At 41.6% G+C, this 19,682-nt stretch overlaps 1 protein-coding gene across 1 annotated transcript in view; it reads right to left on the reverse strand.

Annotated features, from left to right (window-relative positions):
- cacna1sa (calcium channel, voltage-dependent, L type, alpha 1S subunit, a) overlaps positions 1–18,724 on the reverse strand; it is a 95,922-nt gene extending 77,198 nt beyond the window's left edge. The window contains exons 1-3 of the mRNA XM_084025240.1: positions 18,522–18,724; positions 18,122–18,227; positions 11,575–11,714 (exon numbers count right to left, since the gene is read on the reverse strand). Coding sequence (XP_083881366.1) covers positions 11,575–11,714; positions 18,122–18,227; positions 18,522–18,709 — 434 coding nt within the window. The 5' untranslated portion in view covers positions 18,710–18,724. The remainder of the gene's footprint in view (positions 1–11,574; positions 11,715–18,121; positions 18,228–18,521) is intronic.
- Between the last annotated feature and the right edge of the window lie 958 nt (positions 18,725–19,682).

Raw genomic sequence — 19,682 nt, forward strand, 5'->3', positions numbered from 1 at the left:
GGCGATGGCTGAAATCAGACAACTCCGGGAGGAGAATGTGAAGAAAGACGAGCTGATAAAGGAGCTGGGGAACAGAGTGGAGGAGCTGGACCAACATGGAAAACTGAATGAAGTGATTGTGACTGGCCTCAAAATCAAGCCTCCAACCTATGCAAGGGGGGCCTAATGAATCTGAGACCAAATCTGTGGAGACGCAGGTGTCTGAGTTCCTGACTGGCAAGGGCATTGAGGTGAATTTCACGTTGAAGTATTTCACCTCTTACCCCGAAGGAAAGAGTCTGCAACTCGAGCTGTTGTGCTGAAATTCACCAACAGAAAAAACAAGACTGCACTGCTGAAGCAGGGCAGGAAGCTCAAAGGCTCGGACGTCTACATCAACGAGAACCTCACCAAAAAGCTCGCCAACTGAAGGATGGCAAGATACAACACACCTGGACGGCAAACTGCAGAATCTACATCAAAACAAATGGAGTATCTGCAGAAGAAGTCAAAATAATCCAGATCAGGAGTAAGGATGAGTTGGAGAAATACGACAACTAAGGTATGGCTCACGAACACTCCATAACTACAGCACAGCAAAGTTCAACGGTTCTTACACGGACTGAAAGTATGACGGGAATATCTGAAAGGATTGCTGAGCAAGGAAATGTGGAGCTCATTACAAATCGACATGTGGATTATACCTTATCTGATACCTTATCTGATACCTTATCTGACCCGCATGAAGGAATTGACCCGGACAACCACTTCTATTTCAACATGACTGGAAAATGTCAGTACTACACGGAAGTTCAATACAACGACAGCATTGAGATGGACGGGAAACTGTCTCTAATTCACTCTAATAGCAGGAGTCTATACACAAACTTCGGCCACATCAAGGAATACCTAAATCGCTTCAAAATCGGAAACATGGATTAATGAGGACAAAGGGACAGATTTTTTCCTGGATGGATATAATCTTGTATGTGTTAACAGGAGAAACAAAGGCGGAGGAGGAGTGGCCCTTTTCATTGACAGTAACATCAAGTATGAGACAGTACAAAGCATGTCTAAAGTTGTGGATCACTTATTGGAATGTGTGACAATTGAAATCTGTGTAACGAAAGGTAAAAATATAGTTGGAAGCTGTGTTTACAGAGCACCAGACTATAGAAAAATACTCAAAAATAGAAGACTTCAACGAATATGTGGGGGAAATATTCTCTGGAACAAGCCAAAAGAGAGTTTTTATCTGTGGTGACATAAATATTGACTTGATCAAACCAAAACAAAACATGGTAATCGATGAGTTCATTAATATGATGTATACAATGGGCTTACAACCTCTCATCACACGCCCTAGCAGGATCACTACACACAGTGCTACTCTAATTGATAATATCTTTACTAACGTTAATGACATAGCAAGAGGACTCCTGATAAATGATATAAGTGACCACCTACCAATCTTTGCTATTTATGACTGCAAATACACCGTGAGGCAGACACCGAACAAAAATATATACATAAGGGTCAGAACTGAAGAAGGAATGAATACACTGAAAAATGAACTACTGAGGCAAAACTGGAACAATGTTTACAATGAAAAAGATGTGAATGATGCATATGATTCCTTTTTGCAAATATTTAGAACACTGTATGACAGACACTGTCCTGTGAAAAAAAGACACCCGAATCAGAATAAGGAGGAAAAACCATGGCTCACAAAAACATTGATTAACGCCTGCAGGAAGAAAAACACTCTGTACAGACAGTTCATAAAATCAAGGACGGCCCAATCAGAAGTTAGATACAAGAGGTATAGAAACAAGCTAAACAGCATCCTAAATGAACGCAAGAAAGAATATTACAGCAATCTACTAGCAGAAAACATGAGGTATACTAAAAAACTATGGGACATTCTAAACAAGGTGACCAATAATAAAAGTACAAAACCAAACTACCCTCCCTACTTCAAGTATAACAACATGCAGGAAGATAACCTGGAAGTCATAACAAATAGATTCAATCAATTTTTTGTAAACATCGGGCCAGAGCTAGCCGAGGACATTCCTGACTCACCCCTACACTGTGACCACTTTGATAAGAATGGAGACAGAAATCCCAGCTCAATGTTTCTCACACCAGTGAAGGACACAGAGATTAGACATCTGATCAACAAATGCGTAGCAAAAACTTCCACTGACGTTGATGACCTCGACATGAGGCTAATTAAGAAAGTATTAGATGGAATCATTTCACCCCTGACATACATTTTCAATCTGTCATTTCAAACCGGGACGTTTCCCACCAAAATGAAAGTTGCCAAAGTTAGGCCACTGTTTAAGAATGGTGACACACACGAGTTTACCAATTACAGACCAATCTCAATACTGCCGCAACTGTCAAAAATCCTAGAGAAGCTATTCAACAATAGGCTAGACAACTTCATCAACAAGCATAAATTGTTATATGACAGCCAGTATGGCTTCAGAAGGAACCATTCGACTGCCCTAGCTTTAGCTGAGTCTGTGGAAATCATTACCGACGCTATTGACCAAAAACAATATTCCATAGGAATTTTCATAGACCTGAAAAAAGCATTTGACACCGTTAATCATGATATTTTAATAGCTAAACTGGAGAGATATGGCATTAGAGGTATAGCACTGCAGTGGGTTAAGAGCTATCTACACAAGAGATCCCAATATGTTAAAATAGGTGATAACACATCGACTAACTTGGACATAGTCTGTGGGGTCCCACAGGGGTCAGTTCTGGGTCCAAAGCTGTTTATACTATATATAAAGGATATATGCAAAGTGTCAGATATTCTGAAATTTATATTATTCGCGGATGATACCAATATTTTCTGTTCTGGGAGTGACTTGAACCAACTTGTGGAAACAGTAAATCAGGAAATGGCCAAACTTCATGTGTGGTTTAATATAAATAAATTATCACTAAATCTTGGGGAAACTAAATACATGCTATATGGTAAAAAAGGCTGCAACAACAGTACTCACATTCAAGTAAACGGAGTGAATATTGAAAGGGTCAGTGAGAATAAAGTACTGGGAGCGATTATCGATGACTTGTTAAGTTGGAAGCCTCACATAAGACAGTAAAAAAGGAAGTTAGCCAGGAGTGTGTCCATACTTTGGAAAGCACAAAAAATACTAAATCAAAAAGCACTTTATCTGTTGTATTGCGCACTAGTCTCTCCACACCTGCAATACTGTGCAGAGGTGTGGGGGCACACATATAAAGGCTCCACACAGCCTTTGTTAATACTCCAAAAAAGAGCTTTTAGAATCTTACATTATGCCAACTACAGGGCACACACAAATCAGTTATTTATCGAATCAAGAATACTCAAACTATATGACTATATTAACTATCGCACAGTACAAATGATGTACAAGGCTGCCAGCAAAAGCCTCCCTCACAACCTGCAAATACTTTTCCTAGAAAGAGAAGAGAGACACAATCTTAGAGGGAATATGATTTTCAGGCAAAGGAAGGTACGAACTACGTTAAAATCCTTTCCCTTAACGGCCACAGGTGTTAAACATGGGAATGTGTTAGAAGAAGAAGTCAAAAAATCAGCACCACTAAGTGGCTTTAAGAAAAAGTATGTAAATTCAATCGTTGACCGGTACAGATTAATACATGAGGGTTGAGACGGCATGGGAGCATAACAAAAAGCCTTCTGTACCCAAACAATTAGTTGAACCAGAAACTGACTGACTTTGTGTCATGCCCGGCTATAAGACTGTTGTTCACTCATGTCTGTATGACCTCAGCTCTGTACTGCTGAAGCATGTTATGTCAAAATGTCATAAGTAAAAGAAAATGTTATGTCAAAATGTAAAATGCAAAAGATAAGAAAAGATGATGATGAAGATTTTATCCTGTGGGTAATGGGGGCGGGACTAGATAAGCTTTGGCTTCCCCCCCTTTCCCTTTCGGCCATGTGTATTGTATTATTTTAACAAAGATGAAGTGTGATGATGACGATTTAATTGACATGCCCGAAATAAACAAATAAATAAAATAAAAAAATAAATAACGTGGGTCCCCTCGACGCTCAATGATGATGTCATCTGCACAGTTGACGCTAATCCCTCTTCTACGGTTCCGGATCCCCCTGGCACCTCCTATCTTTCTCCGTCCACTAAATTGTCGGTCTATGACAATGGCTGCAAGAATCAACCTCCTGAAATTCTTATAATCTGTGATTCTATCGTCAGAAATGTGCATCTCCCAGGCTCCATCACTTACTGTCTCTCTGGTGGGATTACTACTGATTTCATTGAACTGATACCTGTCCTCATTGATCTCCATTTGTCTGTTCACACGGTTATGTTGCACACCGGCACAAATGACGTCATGTCCAGACGCTCCCTCAAACTCTATCATGATCTTGAGTCACTGATTCACACTGTTGAAAGCCTCAGGAAGAGGTGTCCCACCCTTCTCAAAAGCTCAGAGCGTTTTAGTCGAGTTTTTAGTCTGCACACGTGGATGCAGAACTTCACCACTGCAACTGGCCCGGGTTTTATTAGCAATTTTGAATATTTTTGGACTGAGCGTGACCTTTTCAAAACTGATGGTTTTCATTTTAATAGGAAAGGGTCTGAAAGATTAACAAGTAATTTTATTGACTTCATCGCATTTAGCCTGCAATGATGCTTTTCGTTGTCTTGTGGTCGCAACACTGTCTCTGATAGTGTGGGTCCTGCTGCCATTTTTTGTGCTTGCACTGTCTCCAATTTTGCCGCCCTTACTCCACCTAGTTATTTTACAGCTGCAAAACCTGTAGCTGATTCTCATACCTCAATTCCAACTCCTATCTGCGCTCATATCCCTATTAGAGTTACTGATAGGCATTGTATCCTGTCAAATCGCTCTCACTGTCCTCATACCAACAACCCTGATCCCAGTAAAGTTAATCGCACTAGCACTCATGGGCGGTCCACATCCAACCTAATTAGTATTAAAACAGTTCCTGTCCCTTCAGCTCTTCACCCTGTGGACCTCAGTTGTGCTGAACATTAGGTCACTCTCCAGCAAGACATTTTATATTAATGATTTTATTACTCACTATGGTTTGCATTTCTTTTTCCTCACTGAGTGCTGGCTTTCCTCCACTGCCAGTGCTGTTCTTATGGAGGGATCTCCCCCTGAGTATAGCTTTTTATTTCCTGCTAGGAAAGACAAAACGGGTTGGGGACTTGTGGTTATTTTTTCTAATCAATTTACCTGTATAACATGTTCACTTGGTAACTTCACATCTTTTGAGTACCTGGCCGTCCTTATTGGAAACCGCCAACATATCCTGGCATTACTCATTTATAGACCACCAAGGTTTAATCGAATCTTTTTAACTGAGTTCTCTGAATTTTTATCTACCGCTCTGATTAAATATGACAAAATAGTTCTGCTGGGTGACCTGAATTTTGACATTAATGATGTTTTGGATTCCAAAGCAACCACATTTCTGGATCTTCTTTCTAGTCTCAACTTCATCCAACATGTCTCTGGTCCCACTCATAATCTTGGTAATACTTTGGATCTAGTCTGTACAAAGGATGTTACTGCTGGCCTCCATTCTATTCTTCAGGTCCTGGTCTCTGATCACGCTTGTGTCTTTTTTAACCTGCTAACTCATGCACAAGACTATTCGCTCTGAATCTAACCCTCACTCTTTTCGTCTGATTAACAACCATGTTGAGTCCCTTCTAGCTGATCATCTGCCCAATAAATTTGAGTCTTTCTCCAACACTGCCATGTCTGTGAACAACCTCACAGATGGCCTAAACATTGCACTGTCAGAATCGCTCGACTTCTTTGCCCCTCTTAGAACTAGTAGAGGCACTCAAACTAAATATGTGCCTTGGTTCTCCGACCACACTCGCTTATTAAACGGGAATGTCGTAGACTTGAAGACAGATGGCTCACCTGCAAATCAGAGTCCTCACTTCGCCTGGACTCTTGGTTTTAAACGTTATAAACATACCCTTTCTGCTGCCAGATCTTATTTCTCCAACTTGATTGAAACCAATAAGAGCAATCATCGGGTCTTGTTTAATACTGTGGCCAGGCTTACACTCTCTTCACCTGTTCTGTGCTCCTCTTTCACAGCGAATGATTTTCTTGAGCTTTTTACCGATAAAGTCTCCCTAATAAGGAACAATATCATTAGCCAGCAGCTCTCTAGTACCATGACCAGCCAGTACTCTGGGTCCTGGTCCACAGGTTCACTCGCTGAGTTTCAGCCCATTTCTACTGAGGCCGTGGCCTCAGTGGTTGCCGCCTCAATGCCAACAAAGTGTTCACTAGATTCCATCCCTTCTGACCTCTTTAAGGACATTTTTCCTATTCTAAATGCCCCAATACATACCATTTTGAACACTTCCTTCTCTGAGGGGTGTGTCCCCTTAACCTATAAATCCGCTATCATTAACACTGCATGAAAAGTGGGATTTTCGTCAGTTAGCGGCCCTGTAAATTCCCGTGGAAGTTCAGGTTTACGACTGCAAACGGCAATTTGCAGGAAACACCGAAAACTGACGTAAATTGCCGGGAATTGACGTGGGCCTTGCTTGGCAGTTGTCCCCCCATGACCCCCCTCCCCGTAATCCTAGGGGAGGCTTTAACATGTAAATGAAAATGCTGTGAGCTATACAAATGCAAATCAGGGTAGCAGGGGGAGTTTTCCCCCAGGCGACATTTTTCTGAAAGGTGTTAACTTCATTTCATCTTCATTCAAAGATATAACTTAATTTCATCTTCATTCAAAGATACACAAAACAATTTGCTTCAACAATTACTTTTAATCAGGCTTTGCCACAAAGGTAAAATGTACATTCATGCAAACAACATCACAGTCTCCTAGAGCTCAACCACTGTGCATAGTGGCATGACTACAGTGACCCTTTCTGTGCTTAAATGCACAGTGGATGTGTTAACCACACATCTCCCATGCGCTCAACAGGCAGAAATGATGCTGGGTATGACGTGTCTGTTCCCTGCAAGCTCCAAACTTCTATTGGCTTTCCATAAAAATGTCTGTCCGGATGGGGATGAAGCCAGGAAACTTGCGCAATAACATGTTTAAATGCAGTACCTTTTGACACAACATTAACAACTATAAACTGCTTTATAATGGCTGGTCGTAGTTCTGCTAGAGGGTCAAGGATGGGTTCATAGATCATAGATCTCGGCTGTGTTAGAAATGCCATACTAACGTCCCACTCGTACTTAATTGTGACGTAAATTTGAGTACGTAGTGCGTTCACATACAATAGTATGTGAATTTGTGTACGCGAGAAATGCCCGGATGTATACTGCATTGGCAAGAATTTCAGAGTATACAGCGGACCTTGCTAAATCTACTCAACTTCCCAAAATGCATTGCGGCTCGTCTGACTTCACAAGTTTTGGATAATGGCGGACGACTGCTGTGATTCTAGCGACAGCCCGACACAAACCGCGTACACATGTAAGTATACTGTAACATGACTTTTATGTTTCCAGCTGACTTTTAAATCGTATTGATATTGAACGTTACTTTATTGTTGTTGGCATTGTACGTTAACGTTACGAATCGAAGGTCCTGCCAGCCGGCTAGCCTACTGACGGTAATTTACCATAGAGGTTAGCGAGCGTAACCGAAGCGGCAAATGTGCCGTTTTTACCGACGTTAACTAATAATATAGTGCTTATGTTAAACCGTGGTTATATATTTACTAACGGTGATTAATAACGCTGTGCACCGTTGTCCGTTAAAGGGACGGATGCAGACACCGGGCGCCTCATTCAGTGGGGGGAACGATGAGGAGACGTTCACGTTCACCGGCAGGAGGGATGCTGCTCTGAGAGGCTTCACTTAAGAAAATGTGGTTTAAATGTTATAATTCTTATATCCAGGACTGCTAAAGACTCTGAGGATGTCCCAGGACTGCTGGTGACTCTCAGGATGATTGCGGTAAGAATATGTTCGGTGACTGCTAGCTAAGCTAAAATTAGCAAAGCAAGCCCAAGCTAAAAGTAGCTTAAAAGCTAATAGTCCAAGCTAAAAGTAGCATAGTAGCCTTGTAAAAGAACAAGAGAGAGGAACCAGTGTAACGTTAAGTTGCTTTGTTAAGTGTATGTTGTTGGTCTTTTACAGGAAGCAGTACGCCGTCTTCACAACTCGGAGACGAATTGTAGGCGCTACGAACCGGAGCAAGGGTAAGATTTAAAGAATATGCTTTCATTCTGCTGTATAAGGAAATAGATGCGTTAACAGTAGATACCGATCTTAACTGTTCATTTTGTTTTCACAGACGAACCTCGCCTCATAACGAAGCTGTGACCTCTTACTTGCTCGGAGCTTTGTCCGCAAGTCCGGATTTCTATGACGCTGATAGTGACGCCATTGTGTGTAAGTAACTTTTACTGTTTTCTTCTTCCTTGTTTTAATTTTACTGTGACTTAAGTTTTCTTATTCATACCACTCATTTAATTGTTTTCCAGCTGCCTGTAAGACATACTATGAAACGGTACGCAGGAGCTTCAGACACACACAGCCTGATCTCGCATCGCAGGCGGAAGCTGTGAAGACGTCAGCTCGGAGTCGTTCCAGGAGAAAGAGGGTAAGACTTATTAGATTTATTAGATCCGTTTTTGGTCAATGTGACCAAACCTACCTAAACCTATTTTTCAGGTGCATTAATAGATGTGTTGTGTCCATGCGCAGTGCATCGCGCAGTACTGATTGTCTTTATTGATTGTTTTACAGCTGCTGGAAGCGAGACGGAGTGTGCTTGCTGGCGATGAGGCGGACCGTTGGAAGTGCGCCACCACAGACATGATGTCTGATGAGGAGGACGGCGTCGTTGGCGGGGTGTCTGGATGGATTGTGCGACAGCCAGGAGCTCACCGAGCTCTGTGCGACTCTACAGTCGATTAGAGAAGACTCCCAAGTACAGGGCCACGCACCGCAGGCGGCTGTAAAATTGACCAAATTCGGACAGAATGTCGCCAGTTCATTTGTTTGTTGTGTGGGCAAATTTGTACAGTTGTGTGTTGTGTTGTCAATAAAGCTCTTTCTTTGAATACTTCCTCCTGGCAATTTTTCCTTTCCTCAATAAATTCATTCATATTTATATTTATAAATATATAAATAAATAAAAATATATATGTGTGTGTATATATGTATAAATATACATATATATATATAAACATATATGTATATATATGTATATATATATATATATATATATATATATATATATATGTGTGTATATATATATATATATATAGTGATAGATCTGCTAACCAATCACTAGTGATTATTCTTGTTTAAAAGACCCAGTGTGACCAATACTAACACATCTGCCAACGGGGGTGGGGTTTACTTTTATAATGACTCATCAGGTTGACCAATAGTGACAGATCTGCCAACGTGGGTTGGCTTTACATTTATAATGACCGGATCTGCCAACCAATCACGAGCGATTATACTTGTTTAAAACTAGTGGTTTCATCCAATCCTGAGTGAGGATATTCAAAGCCATCTCTGGCCAGGCGCGGTTTCGCTGCTATTCATATGCTAATTAGAGCCTTCGCTGTGGTTCGTTTTCGCGGCGTTCGCAGCCTGTAAATTGTCGTTAACTCCCGAAAATTAGGGAGATTTCCGGGCTTTTACAGGGACGAAAATCCGACTTTTCATGCAGTGTAAACCACTCCTCAAGAAACCCAATAGCGATCCCCTGGTTCTTGCCAATTATTGACTCCACTCTCCCTTTCGTATCCAAAATACTTGAGAGAATTGTCCACCTTTCTGACAATAATCTCTTTGACAATTTTCAGTCTGGTTTCTGCTCCTGTCACTCTACTGAGACTGCACTAACTAGAGTGGTTAATGACCTACTTGTCACTGCTGACTCTGGATCCACCTCCTTGCTTTTAATTCTTGACCTACGTTCGGCCTTAGATACCGTAGACCATTGTGTACTTCTACACCAACTGGAGCACTATGTTGGTGTTCTGGGGCTGGCGCTCTCTTGGTTCCAGTCCTACTTATCTAGTAGAACCCAATGTGTTCGTTTTAATAACTCTTTTTCAGATTCCTCTACAGTTACCACTGGTGTGCCCCAGGGTTCTGTCCTGGGCCCTCTGTTGTTTTGTATTTACATGCTCCCCCTGGGTAGCATAATTGCAGAATTTGGCATAAAGTTTCATTTCTATGCTGGTGATGACACACAGCTATACATCCCACTGCAGCCTAATGTCCCCTCTCAAATACAAAATCTAGAAACACGTGTAAGCCGAATCAAGAGTTGGATGACTCATAACTTTCTCATGCTTAACACTGCTAAGACTGATTTGCTGCTGATTAAGCCTAATAGCTATAAGCACTTTTCTGGGAGTCTTTGTCTTAACATTGATGGTTGTTCAATCTCTAAAAGCACGCACATTAGAAACCTTAGTGTTACTTTTGATCCAACCCTGACTTTCCAGACTCACGTCAAGGACATCACCAGGACACCCTTCTTTCACCTGCGTTATATCGCCAAAATCCAAAATGCTATCCCGGCATAGCCCTGAGGTTCGCCATGCCCTTGTGTCTTCCGCCTCGATTACTGCAATGTCCTTTTTTTGGGCCTTCCCATATGTTCTACCAGGAGTCTTCAGCTTGTGCAAAATTCAGCAGCCAGACTTTTAACAAAAACAAGTAGATTCTGCCACATAACTCCTGTTCTGGCATCATTACATTGGCTGCCAATTCAGGCTAGAGCTGATTTTAAAGTTCTTCTTTTAACATATAAGGCCTTAAATGGACTTGCCCCATCTTATTTAACCGAACTACTCTCTCCCTACATTCCTCCACGTCCTCTTCGTTCTCTTAGTTCAAACCTCCTTGTCATCCCTTCAATCAATAAAAAATCAGCTGGTGGAAGAGCCTTCTCTTACCGTGCTCCTTTTTTATAGAATGGCCTCCGACTTGACATCAAAGAAGCTTCATCCATTACAATTTTTAAGTCCCGTCTTACAACTCACCTCTTTGCCCAATATTTTGGCTGAAACTAATTCTTCATTGTTTTATCATTTCCCTCTGATGTTTTATTGTTTTTTAGTCTGTTATTATTGTACTTGATTTATTGTAAAGTGTATTGAGACCATGTACCATGGTGATTTTCACTTTAAATAATAAATTGATTGATTGATATGTTAATAGTTAATAGTAGTTGGCTGCGCATGCTCAGTAAGGGTTCTAAGAATATACACGTGTGACATGTGTCGTTGTACTGTTTGCCCCAAGCTGCTAGTAAAGTTATTAAACGTGTGCAGCTGCCTCGTTATTGAAATACACCACAGTTATTAATTGTTGGCATTTGAGTAAAATTCTATTGGTATTAATAGTTATCTATTAAAAAACGAATCTGCTCCTGCTTGTTCCCCAACATCTGAAATGAGATCCCATGGGGAACACAGGAAGGGCCTCTATATATAGGAATGTGTGGAAAACAAGAGCTGATAGAAGCTCTAATGCATGAGTAAACATAATCACAACATGAAAGTACATACTTGTCAACTTACCCAACGGACACGCAAACAAAGTCCAAAATGTTCCAACAGTTTCTTAAGTATGCATCTGCATGAAAGAGGAATCCATAGGCAACAATCTTCAGAAAACACTCGATAGAGAAGATGATGAGGAAGATGTACTCCAAGCTCTCCTGGAAAACAACAGCATGAATCTGTGTTACTGAGATTCTCAGGACTGCTGGTATTAGTGAGTTATTTACTGACAACATTCAACAAATAAAACATACCAGCCTTTTTTCAGGTATACATTCTATTTCTATTGTCGTTGCTGTGTTTTATTGCTGTCAGTGTCCTTTGGTTTGTTTCACTCAGTGACATCGCCTCACTGCACATGCATGAGAGTGTAACTTCACACTAATCTACTTGTCACTTAAAAAGTCACACACCGCTGGAATGTTTGATGGCCTCTCAGGTTTCAGAAAAGGCATGTAGTCAGTGTCTATTTTTAATGCTCGCCACACAGACGGTGCCCTTCAGGACTTTAACATAATATATATTGTCCTTGGATAGAATAATACAAAATTTATACAATTTATTTAAATTAACTGATCAATCACTTCAACCTTAATTGCAGAATTTTGTTTCAATATAAAAATTAGATATGACATATGTGATAAGAGAAGCCATGACAGGAAAAGACATGTTCAAACTGTTCAAGTATGACTTATTGTGAAAGGAAAACACAAATACAAAAGGTAGACAAACGGTGTTAGTGATCAGAGACTGCTCATTCCTTTCCTTCTGCGCAGGCAGAAGTCCAAACCAGACTAGTCAGGACTCTCGTGACCTTAACTTTGTGGAATCAATATAAAAAAAAAAAAAACTTAATAACTTCAAGATTAAGTTTGTGTGTCCCTTTACAGCCAGGTTTCATAACAATTACATTCAGCAGCTTAAACAAATCATTGGCTCAATATTTCTTCCTGATAAAAAAATAAATAAAAATGAAAAAATAATGAAAGAAAAGAAGACTGAAAGAAAAATTATGAAAAGATTTAGATGCTAATGTAAAAGACCACAAACCAAGGCTGGTGTTGGTTTTGTCGTAGACTTAGACCATTTTATTATCCAACTATCACCTTAAAGGGATAGTTCGGAATTTTGTACATATTTATCAACTCAGCCAGTGTGTTCGAGACGTCTGGAGACGTTTTCAAGACATTTCATTCAGTTCTTCTAGTTGCCGAGTTCGCTTGTGCTTTGGCTAGCGCAAGTCAATGGTTCTAGTTAGCATGGCATTAAAAACACTCATACCGACTCCACAGTGCACCCGAGGCAAATCAATTGTAACGGCAGACTATCGATGTACATATCTGTGTTGATAGAATGTTTGAAATAAAACCAACCTTGCATTTTTAAGGATTTATGTCTCAGCAGCAGCAGCAGCGTGTCATACTTCCTAGTAGGCTATGGCAGCGGCGGACTGATATCACCTAGCACTTATAAGTTACCGGTTCTATAATAGTTTGTTTACCTGCTGTCATTGCTACAGACGCAGAGTAGCCTGCAGTGCTAGTTTCTTCAATCTCACAGAAATGGCCACTTTTGGAGAATATACTGAAACTTTTGAAGACTCTGATGAGGAGTTTTTTTCCACCCAAACCCAACCGTACCTGTACGAGCCTGAATATACAGAGGAAGAATTGTGCGAGAGGGATGCTCAAAGGGCAGAACGTGAACGAGCGTCTGTGGAGACCGAGATAGCCCCCGCTGGAGCTGAGAACCGGGACCGAACAAACGGAGACTGGTGGTGCCAGGAGGGAATCCCCCACAACGCGTCCGAGGGTTTACGGTTCTCCGGACGGAGCAGAGGTTCGGGTTTGCGGTGCGTAATTGTGGGTTCGCGGGGCCGTGTGCTGCCCAGCGTTTGAGTGAGCTCCGAGGGCTTTTCAGACAGCCTTGGGGGCTTAAGGGCCGACAAATCGCCGGTGTTTAGGTGTGTATTTACCAGCTGGATTCCGAGCAGCGCATCTTAGAGTTTTGAGTCCGACGGAGCAAAGTAAAATTCCGCTGCTGCTGAGAAACTAGTCCCTCAAAAAATGGATGATTCATGCGATGCGAGGTTAGTTTTGTTTCAAATATTATTCTATCAACACAGATATGTACATCGACAGTCTAGTGTTTTAATTGATTTGCCTCGGGTGCACTGTGGAGTCGGTATGAGTGTTTTTAATGCCATGCTAACTAGAACCATTGACTTGCGCTATCCATAGCACAAGCAAACTCGGCAACTAGAAGAACTGAATGAAATGTCTTGAAAACATCTCCAGACATCTTGAACACACCGGCTCACTTGGAAAATAGGTCTTATGTCCAAAATTCCGAACGATCCCTTTAAGTGTTCTGAAGTGACATCTTTGTGAGGGTTTTCCTAAACCTAACTAAGAGGTTTTGTCGTCTTAAAATAATGTTTGCTTTGTAGCGTAATGTCAACCTGACTGACAAAAAAAAAAAAACATGTGGTTCAAGCTATAACGATAATTTATTGACATGAGCGGATTACGTCTGCCCACTTAAAATAGTAAAATAGTAATCATTGGCTGGCTGCACCAAACTTTCTCCAGTTCTACATGAATAGAGTTTTATTTCATCACTTAGTCAAAACAGTTTGTACCAGACAAACAATTGGTGCAACCAATCCAGTTAAGTCAAGTAAAATACTGTGGTGACTAGGCCTATATATTGTGTGCTCTACTAATACATTTAATCATAAATACATTGGTTTTAGAGATAAAAATGGTGATGACATGGCAAAAAAAAAAAGATTAAATGTGGGTCATGAGAGCGGATCCGTGTTTTAAAGCTTGTAGTCTACGATTTGAAAGGTTTGAAAAAAGCATCCCCCCCCCCCCACACACACACACGCACACACCCCTCCCCTCTGTGCTCCACCGAGCTTGTATCGTTCTCCCTCGCAGTCTCCCACCTCCCTCATATTTTATGAAAATAGTTCACCGAAATGTGTTTCTGAAAACATTTTAGGCAAGAAATATGCTATGCAGTTGCTGAATCTGTCTTTATTTTACGGTCAGTTTAAAAGATTTTCGAGAGCTTGCGGGCGGTGGCGCCGTCTCTTAAAACTCGCCGCTCTGCGACGGCATTACACACCTTCTTACATAGACAATGAATGGGAACATTCCCTCCGGGTATGAACTCAGGCAGGACGCCGTTTAGTTTCCCGGGACTTCCACAACATGTACAAAGCAGTAATAGTGTTTATTACGGCCAAGAATGATGAAACATTATCGGTGTAAATGCAGCGGGTGCCGGTCTGATTTCTCTCTCACCCCGACGGCAGTACATCCCTGATCCCAAACTGCTCGGGGATCGCTCGCCACAATCACTGCGGACCGCATGGCTACTATTGGCAAAATTTTGGCTCAAGTAAAAAAATCGTAGACTACAGCTTTAAGATGCTGGGTTGTCAAGATCACCACAGACTGTTGTCCCTGACCCACCGAGTTGTGTCCACCAACTGTAGGGAGTAAAATGTAAAAATATTATGGAGTCATTATGAGTGTGGTGGATCTAACTTGACTGTAGTTAGTTAGTCACAGCAAATAGGAACCCTGCCAGTTCTCTTATTGTACAAAGCAGCAAAAATGTTGTCGCATCATGTGTCTGAGTTCATTTTATAGGGTCATTATTGTAGCTAAACTTTTTGTCAATGTGTGTGCAGAGTCGTGTAACTGTATCTGTACATCTATACATGTGAAGACAAAACTGGAAATAAATACATGGTATTATTGGCTGAAAAGTTGAAGCATTTTAGCACTATGAGTTAGAGATAAAGACAAAATCGGTTCCAACTGTCTTTTATATGTGACTGTTAATATACTAAGATCTGCAAATGTCAAGGTCCCTGTAGCTTTTCAGGTGGAGGAGTATGTGTTAGTCGTGTGTTGTGTCTATCAGTTATTATAGCCTAACTATTCAGATTCTAAGAAACTACAGATAAATATTTTTTTCTAAAATGACTGTGTTGCTGGGGCTGCACGGTGGTGTAGTGGGTAGCACTCTCGCCTCACAGCAAGAGGGTCCTGGGTTCGATTCCCGGGTCGGCCCGGGTTCCTTCTGTGTGGAGTTTGCATGTTCTCCCCGTGTAAGCGTGGGTTCTCTCCGGGTTCTCCGGCTTCCTCCCACAGTCCAAAGACATGCAGGATGGGGATAGGTTCATTGGTGACTCTAAATTGCCCGTAGGTGTGAATGTGAGTGTGAATGGTTGTCTGTCTCTACATGTCTCCCTGTGATAGACTGGCGTCCTGTCCAGGGTGTACCCTGCCTTCGCCCAATGACAGCTGGGATCGGCTCCAGCCCCCCCGTGACCCTAAATACAGGATAAGCGGTAGAAAATGGATGGATGGATGGATGACTGTGTTGCTCTTATAAAAGTCATTGAAAGTTTGCATTGATATCTAATCACGCTGGAAGCAAGTTCTGGCTGCACTTGTTGTCTAGGACCATTCCCTCAACATCTGCCTACCTGCTCAGCTAATCTTGCTCCATGCTCACTGTCTCGCTTTAGCTCCTAGTTTTCTGCCACCTTACCTCTAGCCACAAGCCCTCCTTCACCCCCCACCACTACCAACCCCCAAATTAATTCCTATTCCCACATCCACTTCTTACCTTGTGCAATAAACTCTTAATTTATTCAGAAATGATCTCAGCGATCTGCATCTGGGTCCTTTCTAACTAACAGTTAACAGCTGAGTAATGGAGTAGGTTAAGTAGTGTGAAATATATGTTGGCATTAATCAATGCTTAAGTTAGGTAAAATAAATATTTTTAAATCAGTTTGGATTGGAAGATTGGCATAAAAATAAGTTATTATCAAGTACAACACATTTGGTAGACATGCTTTTGGGTTTTTTACTATCTTATAACAATATTAAGTTAAACAATTATAAATTTACATTTACATTAAGGGCATGTAGCAGACGCTTTTGTCCAAAGCAACTTACAATAAGTATATTTGTCGAAAGAAATAAACCAAGTGTTAGGTGCTCATCTGAGTAAAGTAGTAGCTGTTCAGCAAGGATACCTTAAGTACAACAGTGCTATGATCAAAGTGCTATAGGTAAGAACATAAAAGTGCATTTTTTTTGGGGGGGGGGCACAGCACTGATGTTGGGTGTGCAGGATAGTTGGTCATTGTGGATTACACACAGGTTCCTCGCAGTTGACGAAGGCAGTACTGTGATGTCCTCGACAGTGATCGACAGGTCCATGCGAGGGCAGTCTTTCCCCGGGATGAAGAGGAGTTCAGTTTTATTCAGGTTAAGCTTGAGGTGATGCGCAGTTGTCCAGACAGATATGTCTGCTAGACATTCCGAGATGCGAGTTGCAATGTGAGTGTCAGAGGTTGGGGGAAAAGAGAGGAATAGCTGGGTGTCGTCTGCATAACAAGGGTAGGATAATTCATGTGATGTGATTACAGAGCCAATTGATCCGGTATATAGTAAGAACAGAAGCGGTCCTAGTACTGAGCCTTGAGGGACACCCGTTTCCAGAGAACAGGGTTTGGACATAGAGCCATTCCATGTGACATGAAAGGTACGATTTGTCAGGTATGACGTGAACCAGGCTAGAGCAGTCAGTGATGCCAAGTTCAGCCAGGGTGGAGAGGAGGATTTGGTGGTTGACTATGTCGAATGCAGCAGATAGGTCGAGGAGAATGAGAATGGAGGAGTGGGATGAGGCTCTGGCTTCTCGCAGGGACTCACTGTGAGGAGGGCCGTCTCAGTGGAGTGAGCAGTCCTGAATCCTGATTGATAAGGGTCAAGGAGGTTGTTCTGTGAGAGATAGGATTTCAGTTGGTTGTAGGCGGCACGTTCCAAGGTTTTAGAGAGGAATGAAAGAATAAATACAGGTCTGTAGTTTCAGATGTCAGCAGAGTTTAGGGTGGGGTTTTTTTAGGAGTGGCTTCACTGACCTGACTTGAGGGATGTGTTCATCAGCGATGGCCGAAACTAGGTAATTGCCCACTCAGTATGAACAGCTTCACAAGAATTTACACAAGGTATTTAGACAAGACTAAATATTACAACTAGTTCTACTCACATAATGCCTAAACCCAATATCTACAGTTTAGTTTCTGAATACGATTGAATTAGCTAATATGTGAAATGTATTTTGTTATGTTTTACATTACACTTTTTTTAGTACAGTTGCTTATATAGAAGCTGTACAAGGACAAAGAAATACAACCTGAAAAGTTTGAGACAGCCTCATCACACATGCACACAGGACTACAATGGACAGACATCTGTCTACCATAAGCAGCCAGAACCGGTCCATTCAGCTGTTCAGTCTGCTTTCAGTTTGGCCAGAATCAGACCGTGTCAAATTTTATGGACAGCAATTTCAATGCTGAAATTGCGAAAAAAAACTCCAGTGCTGGAAGATGGAAGATGTGTTTCTATGACAACCCAACACTAATATGGTGATATTTTGACAAAACATGACATAAAACATAGCTATTGTGTTGAAACCTTATCCATAGTACATTAGAGTAACACACACAAGCATGCTGACGTACCAAGTTACTGTTGGTGTTGTTGCTGTCTTCCTCAGGCATGGGCAAGTACACAGCCAGGGCCACACAGTTGGCAAAGATGGCCAGTAGGATTATGATTTCAAAAGGTCTGAAAGTGATTTATAGGAAGCTACCATGTTCCCACATCACACTCCCATATACAGCTACAGCTGTGCTACAAATAGAAAACACAATCCAACATTTAAAGAATAATTAAACCTTCAAACCACTTGGTTCAGCTATTGCGTTTGATATATATTGAGATATATATTTTGTTAGTTGTTCTGGATCCAGGTGGCGTATATGGAGGCAGCTTTAGTCACCAAAGACCCCCCCCCCCAAAAAAAAAAACCCCACATCAAATATTATCTTCCACGTCTGATCCTTTACTACAGCAGGATACTTCCACTCCACAATAGTGATGCATGCCTTGCGGAAGGGATTCCTCAGTGTCAGGAAGAGGAGAGAGCGTGCAGGCCTCGGGTTTCCTCCTGTAGCCATCAACTTCTTCAGCTTCTCCTTCTGTTTTCTCTTCAAAGTTTCCTCATCCATGATGTAGGATGACAACGCAGGGCTGCTGCTGTCTGCCATCGCAGCTTCAGTAGAGTGGAGGGACCAAGTTTACTTTCTTCACAATGCAGTATTCCTGTTAGCTCGGTCAGTCCACTTATCTGCAGCCCTTCTCATCTGGTTTGACTGAGCTCTGTCCCTGACTGTGGAATGGCAGCTGTCCCCTCTGCTTGTGAGGGATTGGTTTACTGAGCAGCTGTTTGGTCAATAGAATAAATATAGACAATGAGCATGGCTGTTTAAGCATGGGGTGACAAAAGAGGACATTTGCTCAGATATAGTTTTGGTATTTTAGGATATTTTTAGTTAGTGTGGCCCAGACATAGGAGGGTAGAAGTACAGGCCACGAAAAAGATTAAAAATTATTTATAAACGGGATAACACAGGACTGTAAAATAAAACAATCCCTTTGGTACAAAAAGCTTTTTCTCCACAGATTTCATGGTGTCTGAGATGACGGTCTGACCGAAGAGTCGGTTCTTTGAACAGAGTTAATTCACTTTTACAACAGAGTGAGTCGGTGGAACCAGCTGACGGCAACAAATTAGTCAGTTCTTTGTCAAATGTAATTTTCCATTCGCCGTCTGTCCCAGTGGCCACAAATGCTTACAGGCTCGGCAGTAGGAAGCCCGTCTTCTTCTATGGTGTTTAACATGAGTCTCCTGGTCCACTAGCACCTCTACCACTTATATAGAGCCACTGCAAACCGAAGTAACAACCGGTCCCATGAACCACCATGACTCAGTACTCCCTTGCTGACCGAGTGCTGCGATGAGTTAGACCGTAAAAAGAACCGATCCCATCCGCCATTGCAAATTTCTAATGCAGCAAATTAAGCGGCGACAATTACTTTGTAATACAAAAGTCAACTTTATATGTATAGCACATTTAAAAACTACAGGAGTTTTACCAAATGGACCTTTAAGCTGCTGTGAAGGAAAACTGGACTGTTGGTGGCTGATGAGTTTATTTTAATCCATGTTTTAGTGCACAG

This window comes from Eutrigla gurnardus, assembly GCF_963514095.1.
Source record: "Eutrigla gurnardus genome assembly, chromosome: 2".
NCBI classification, from domain to species: Eukaryota; Metazoa; Chordata; class Actinopteri; order Perciformes; family Triglidae; genus Eutrigla; species Eutrigla gurnardus.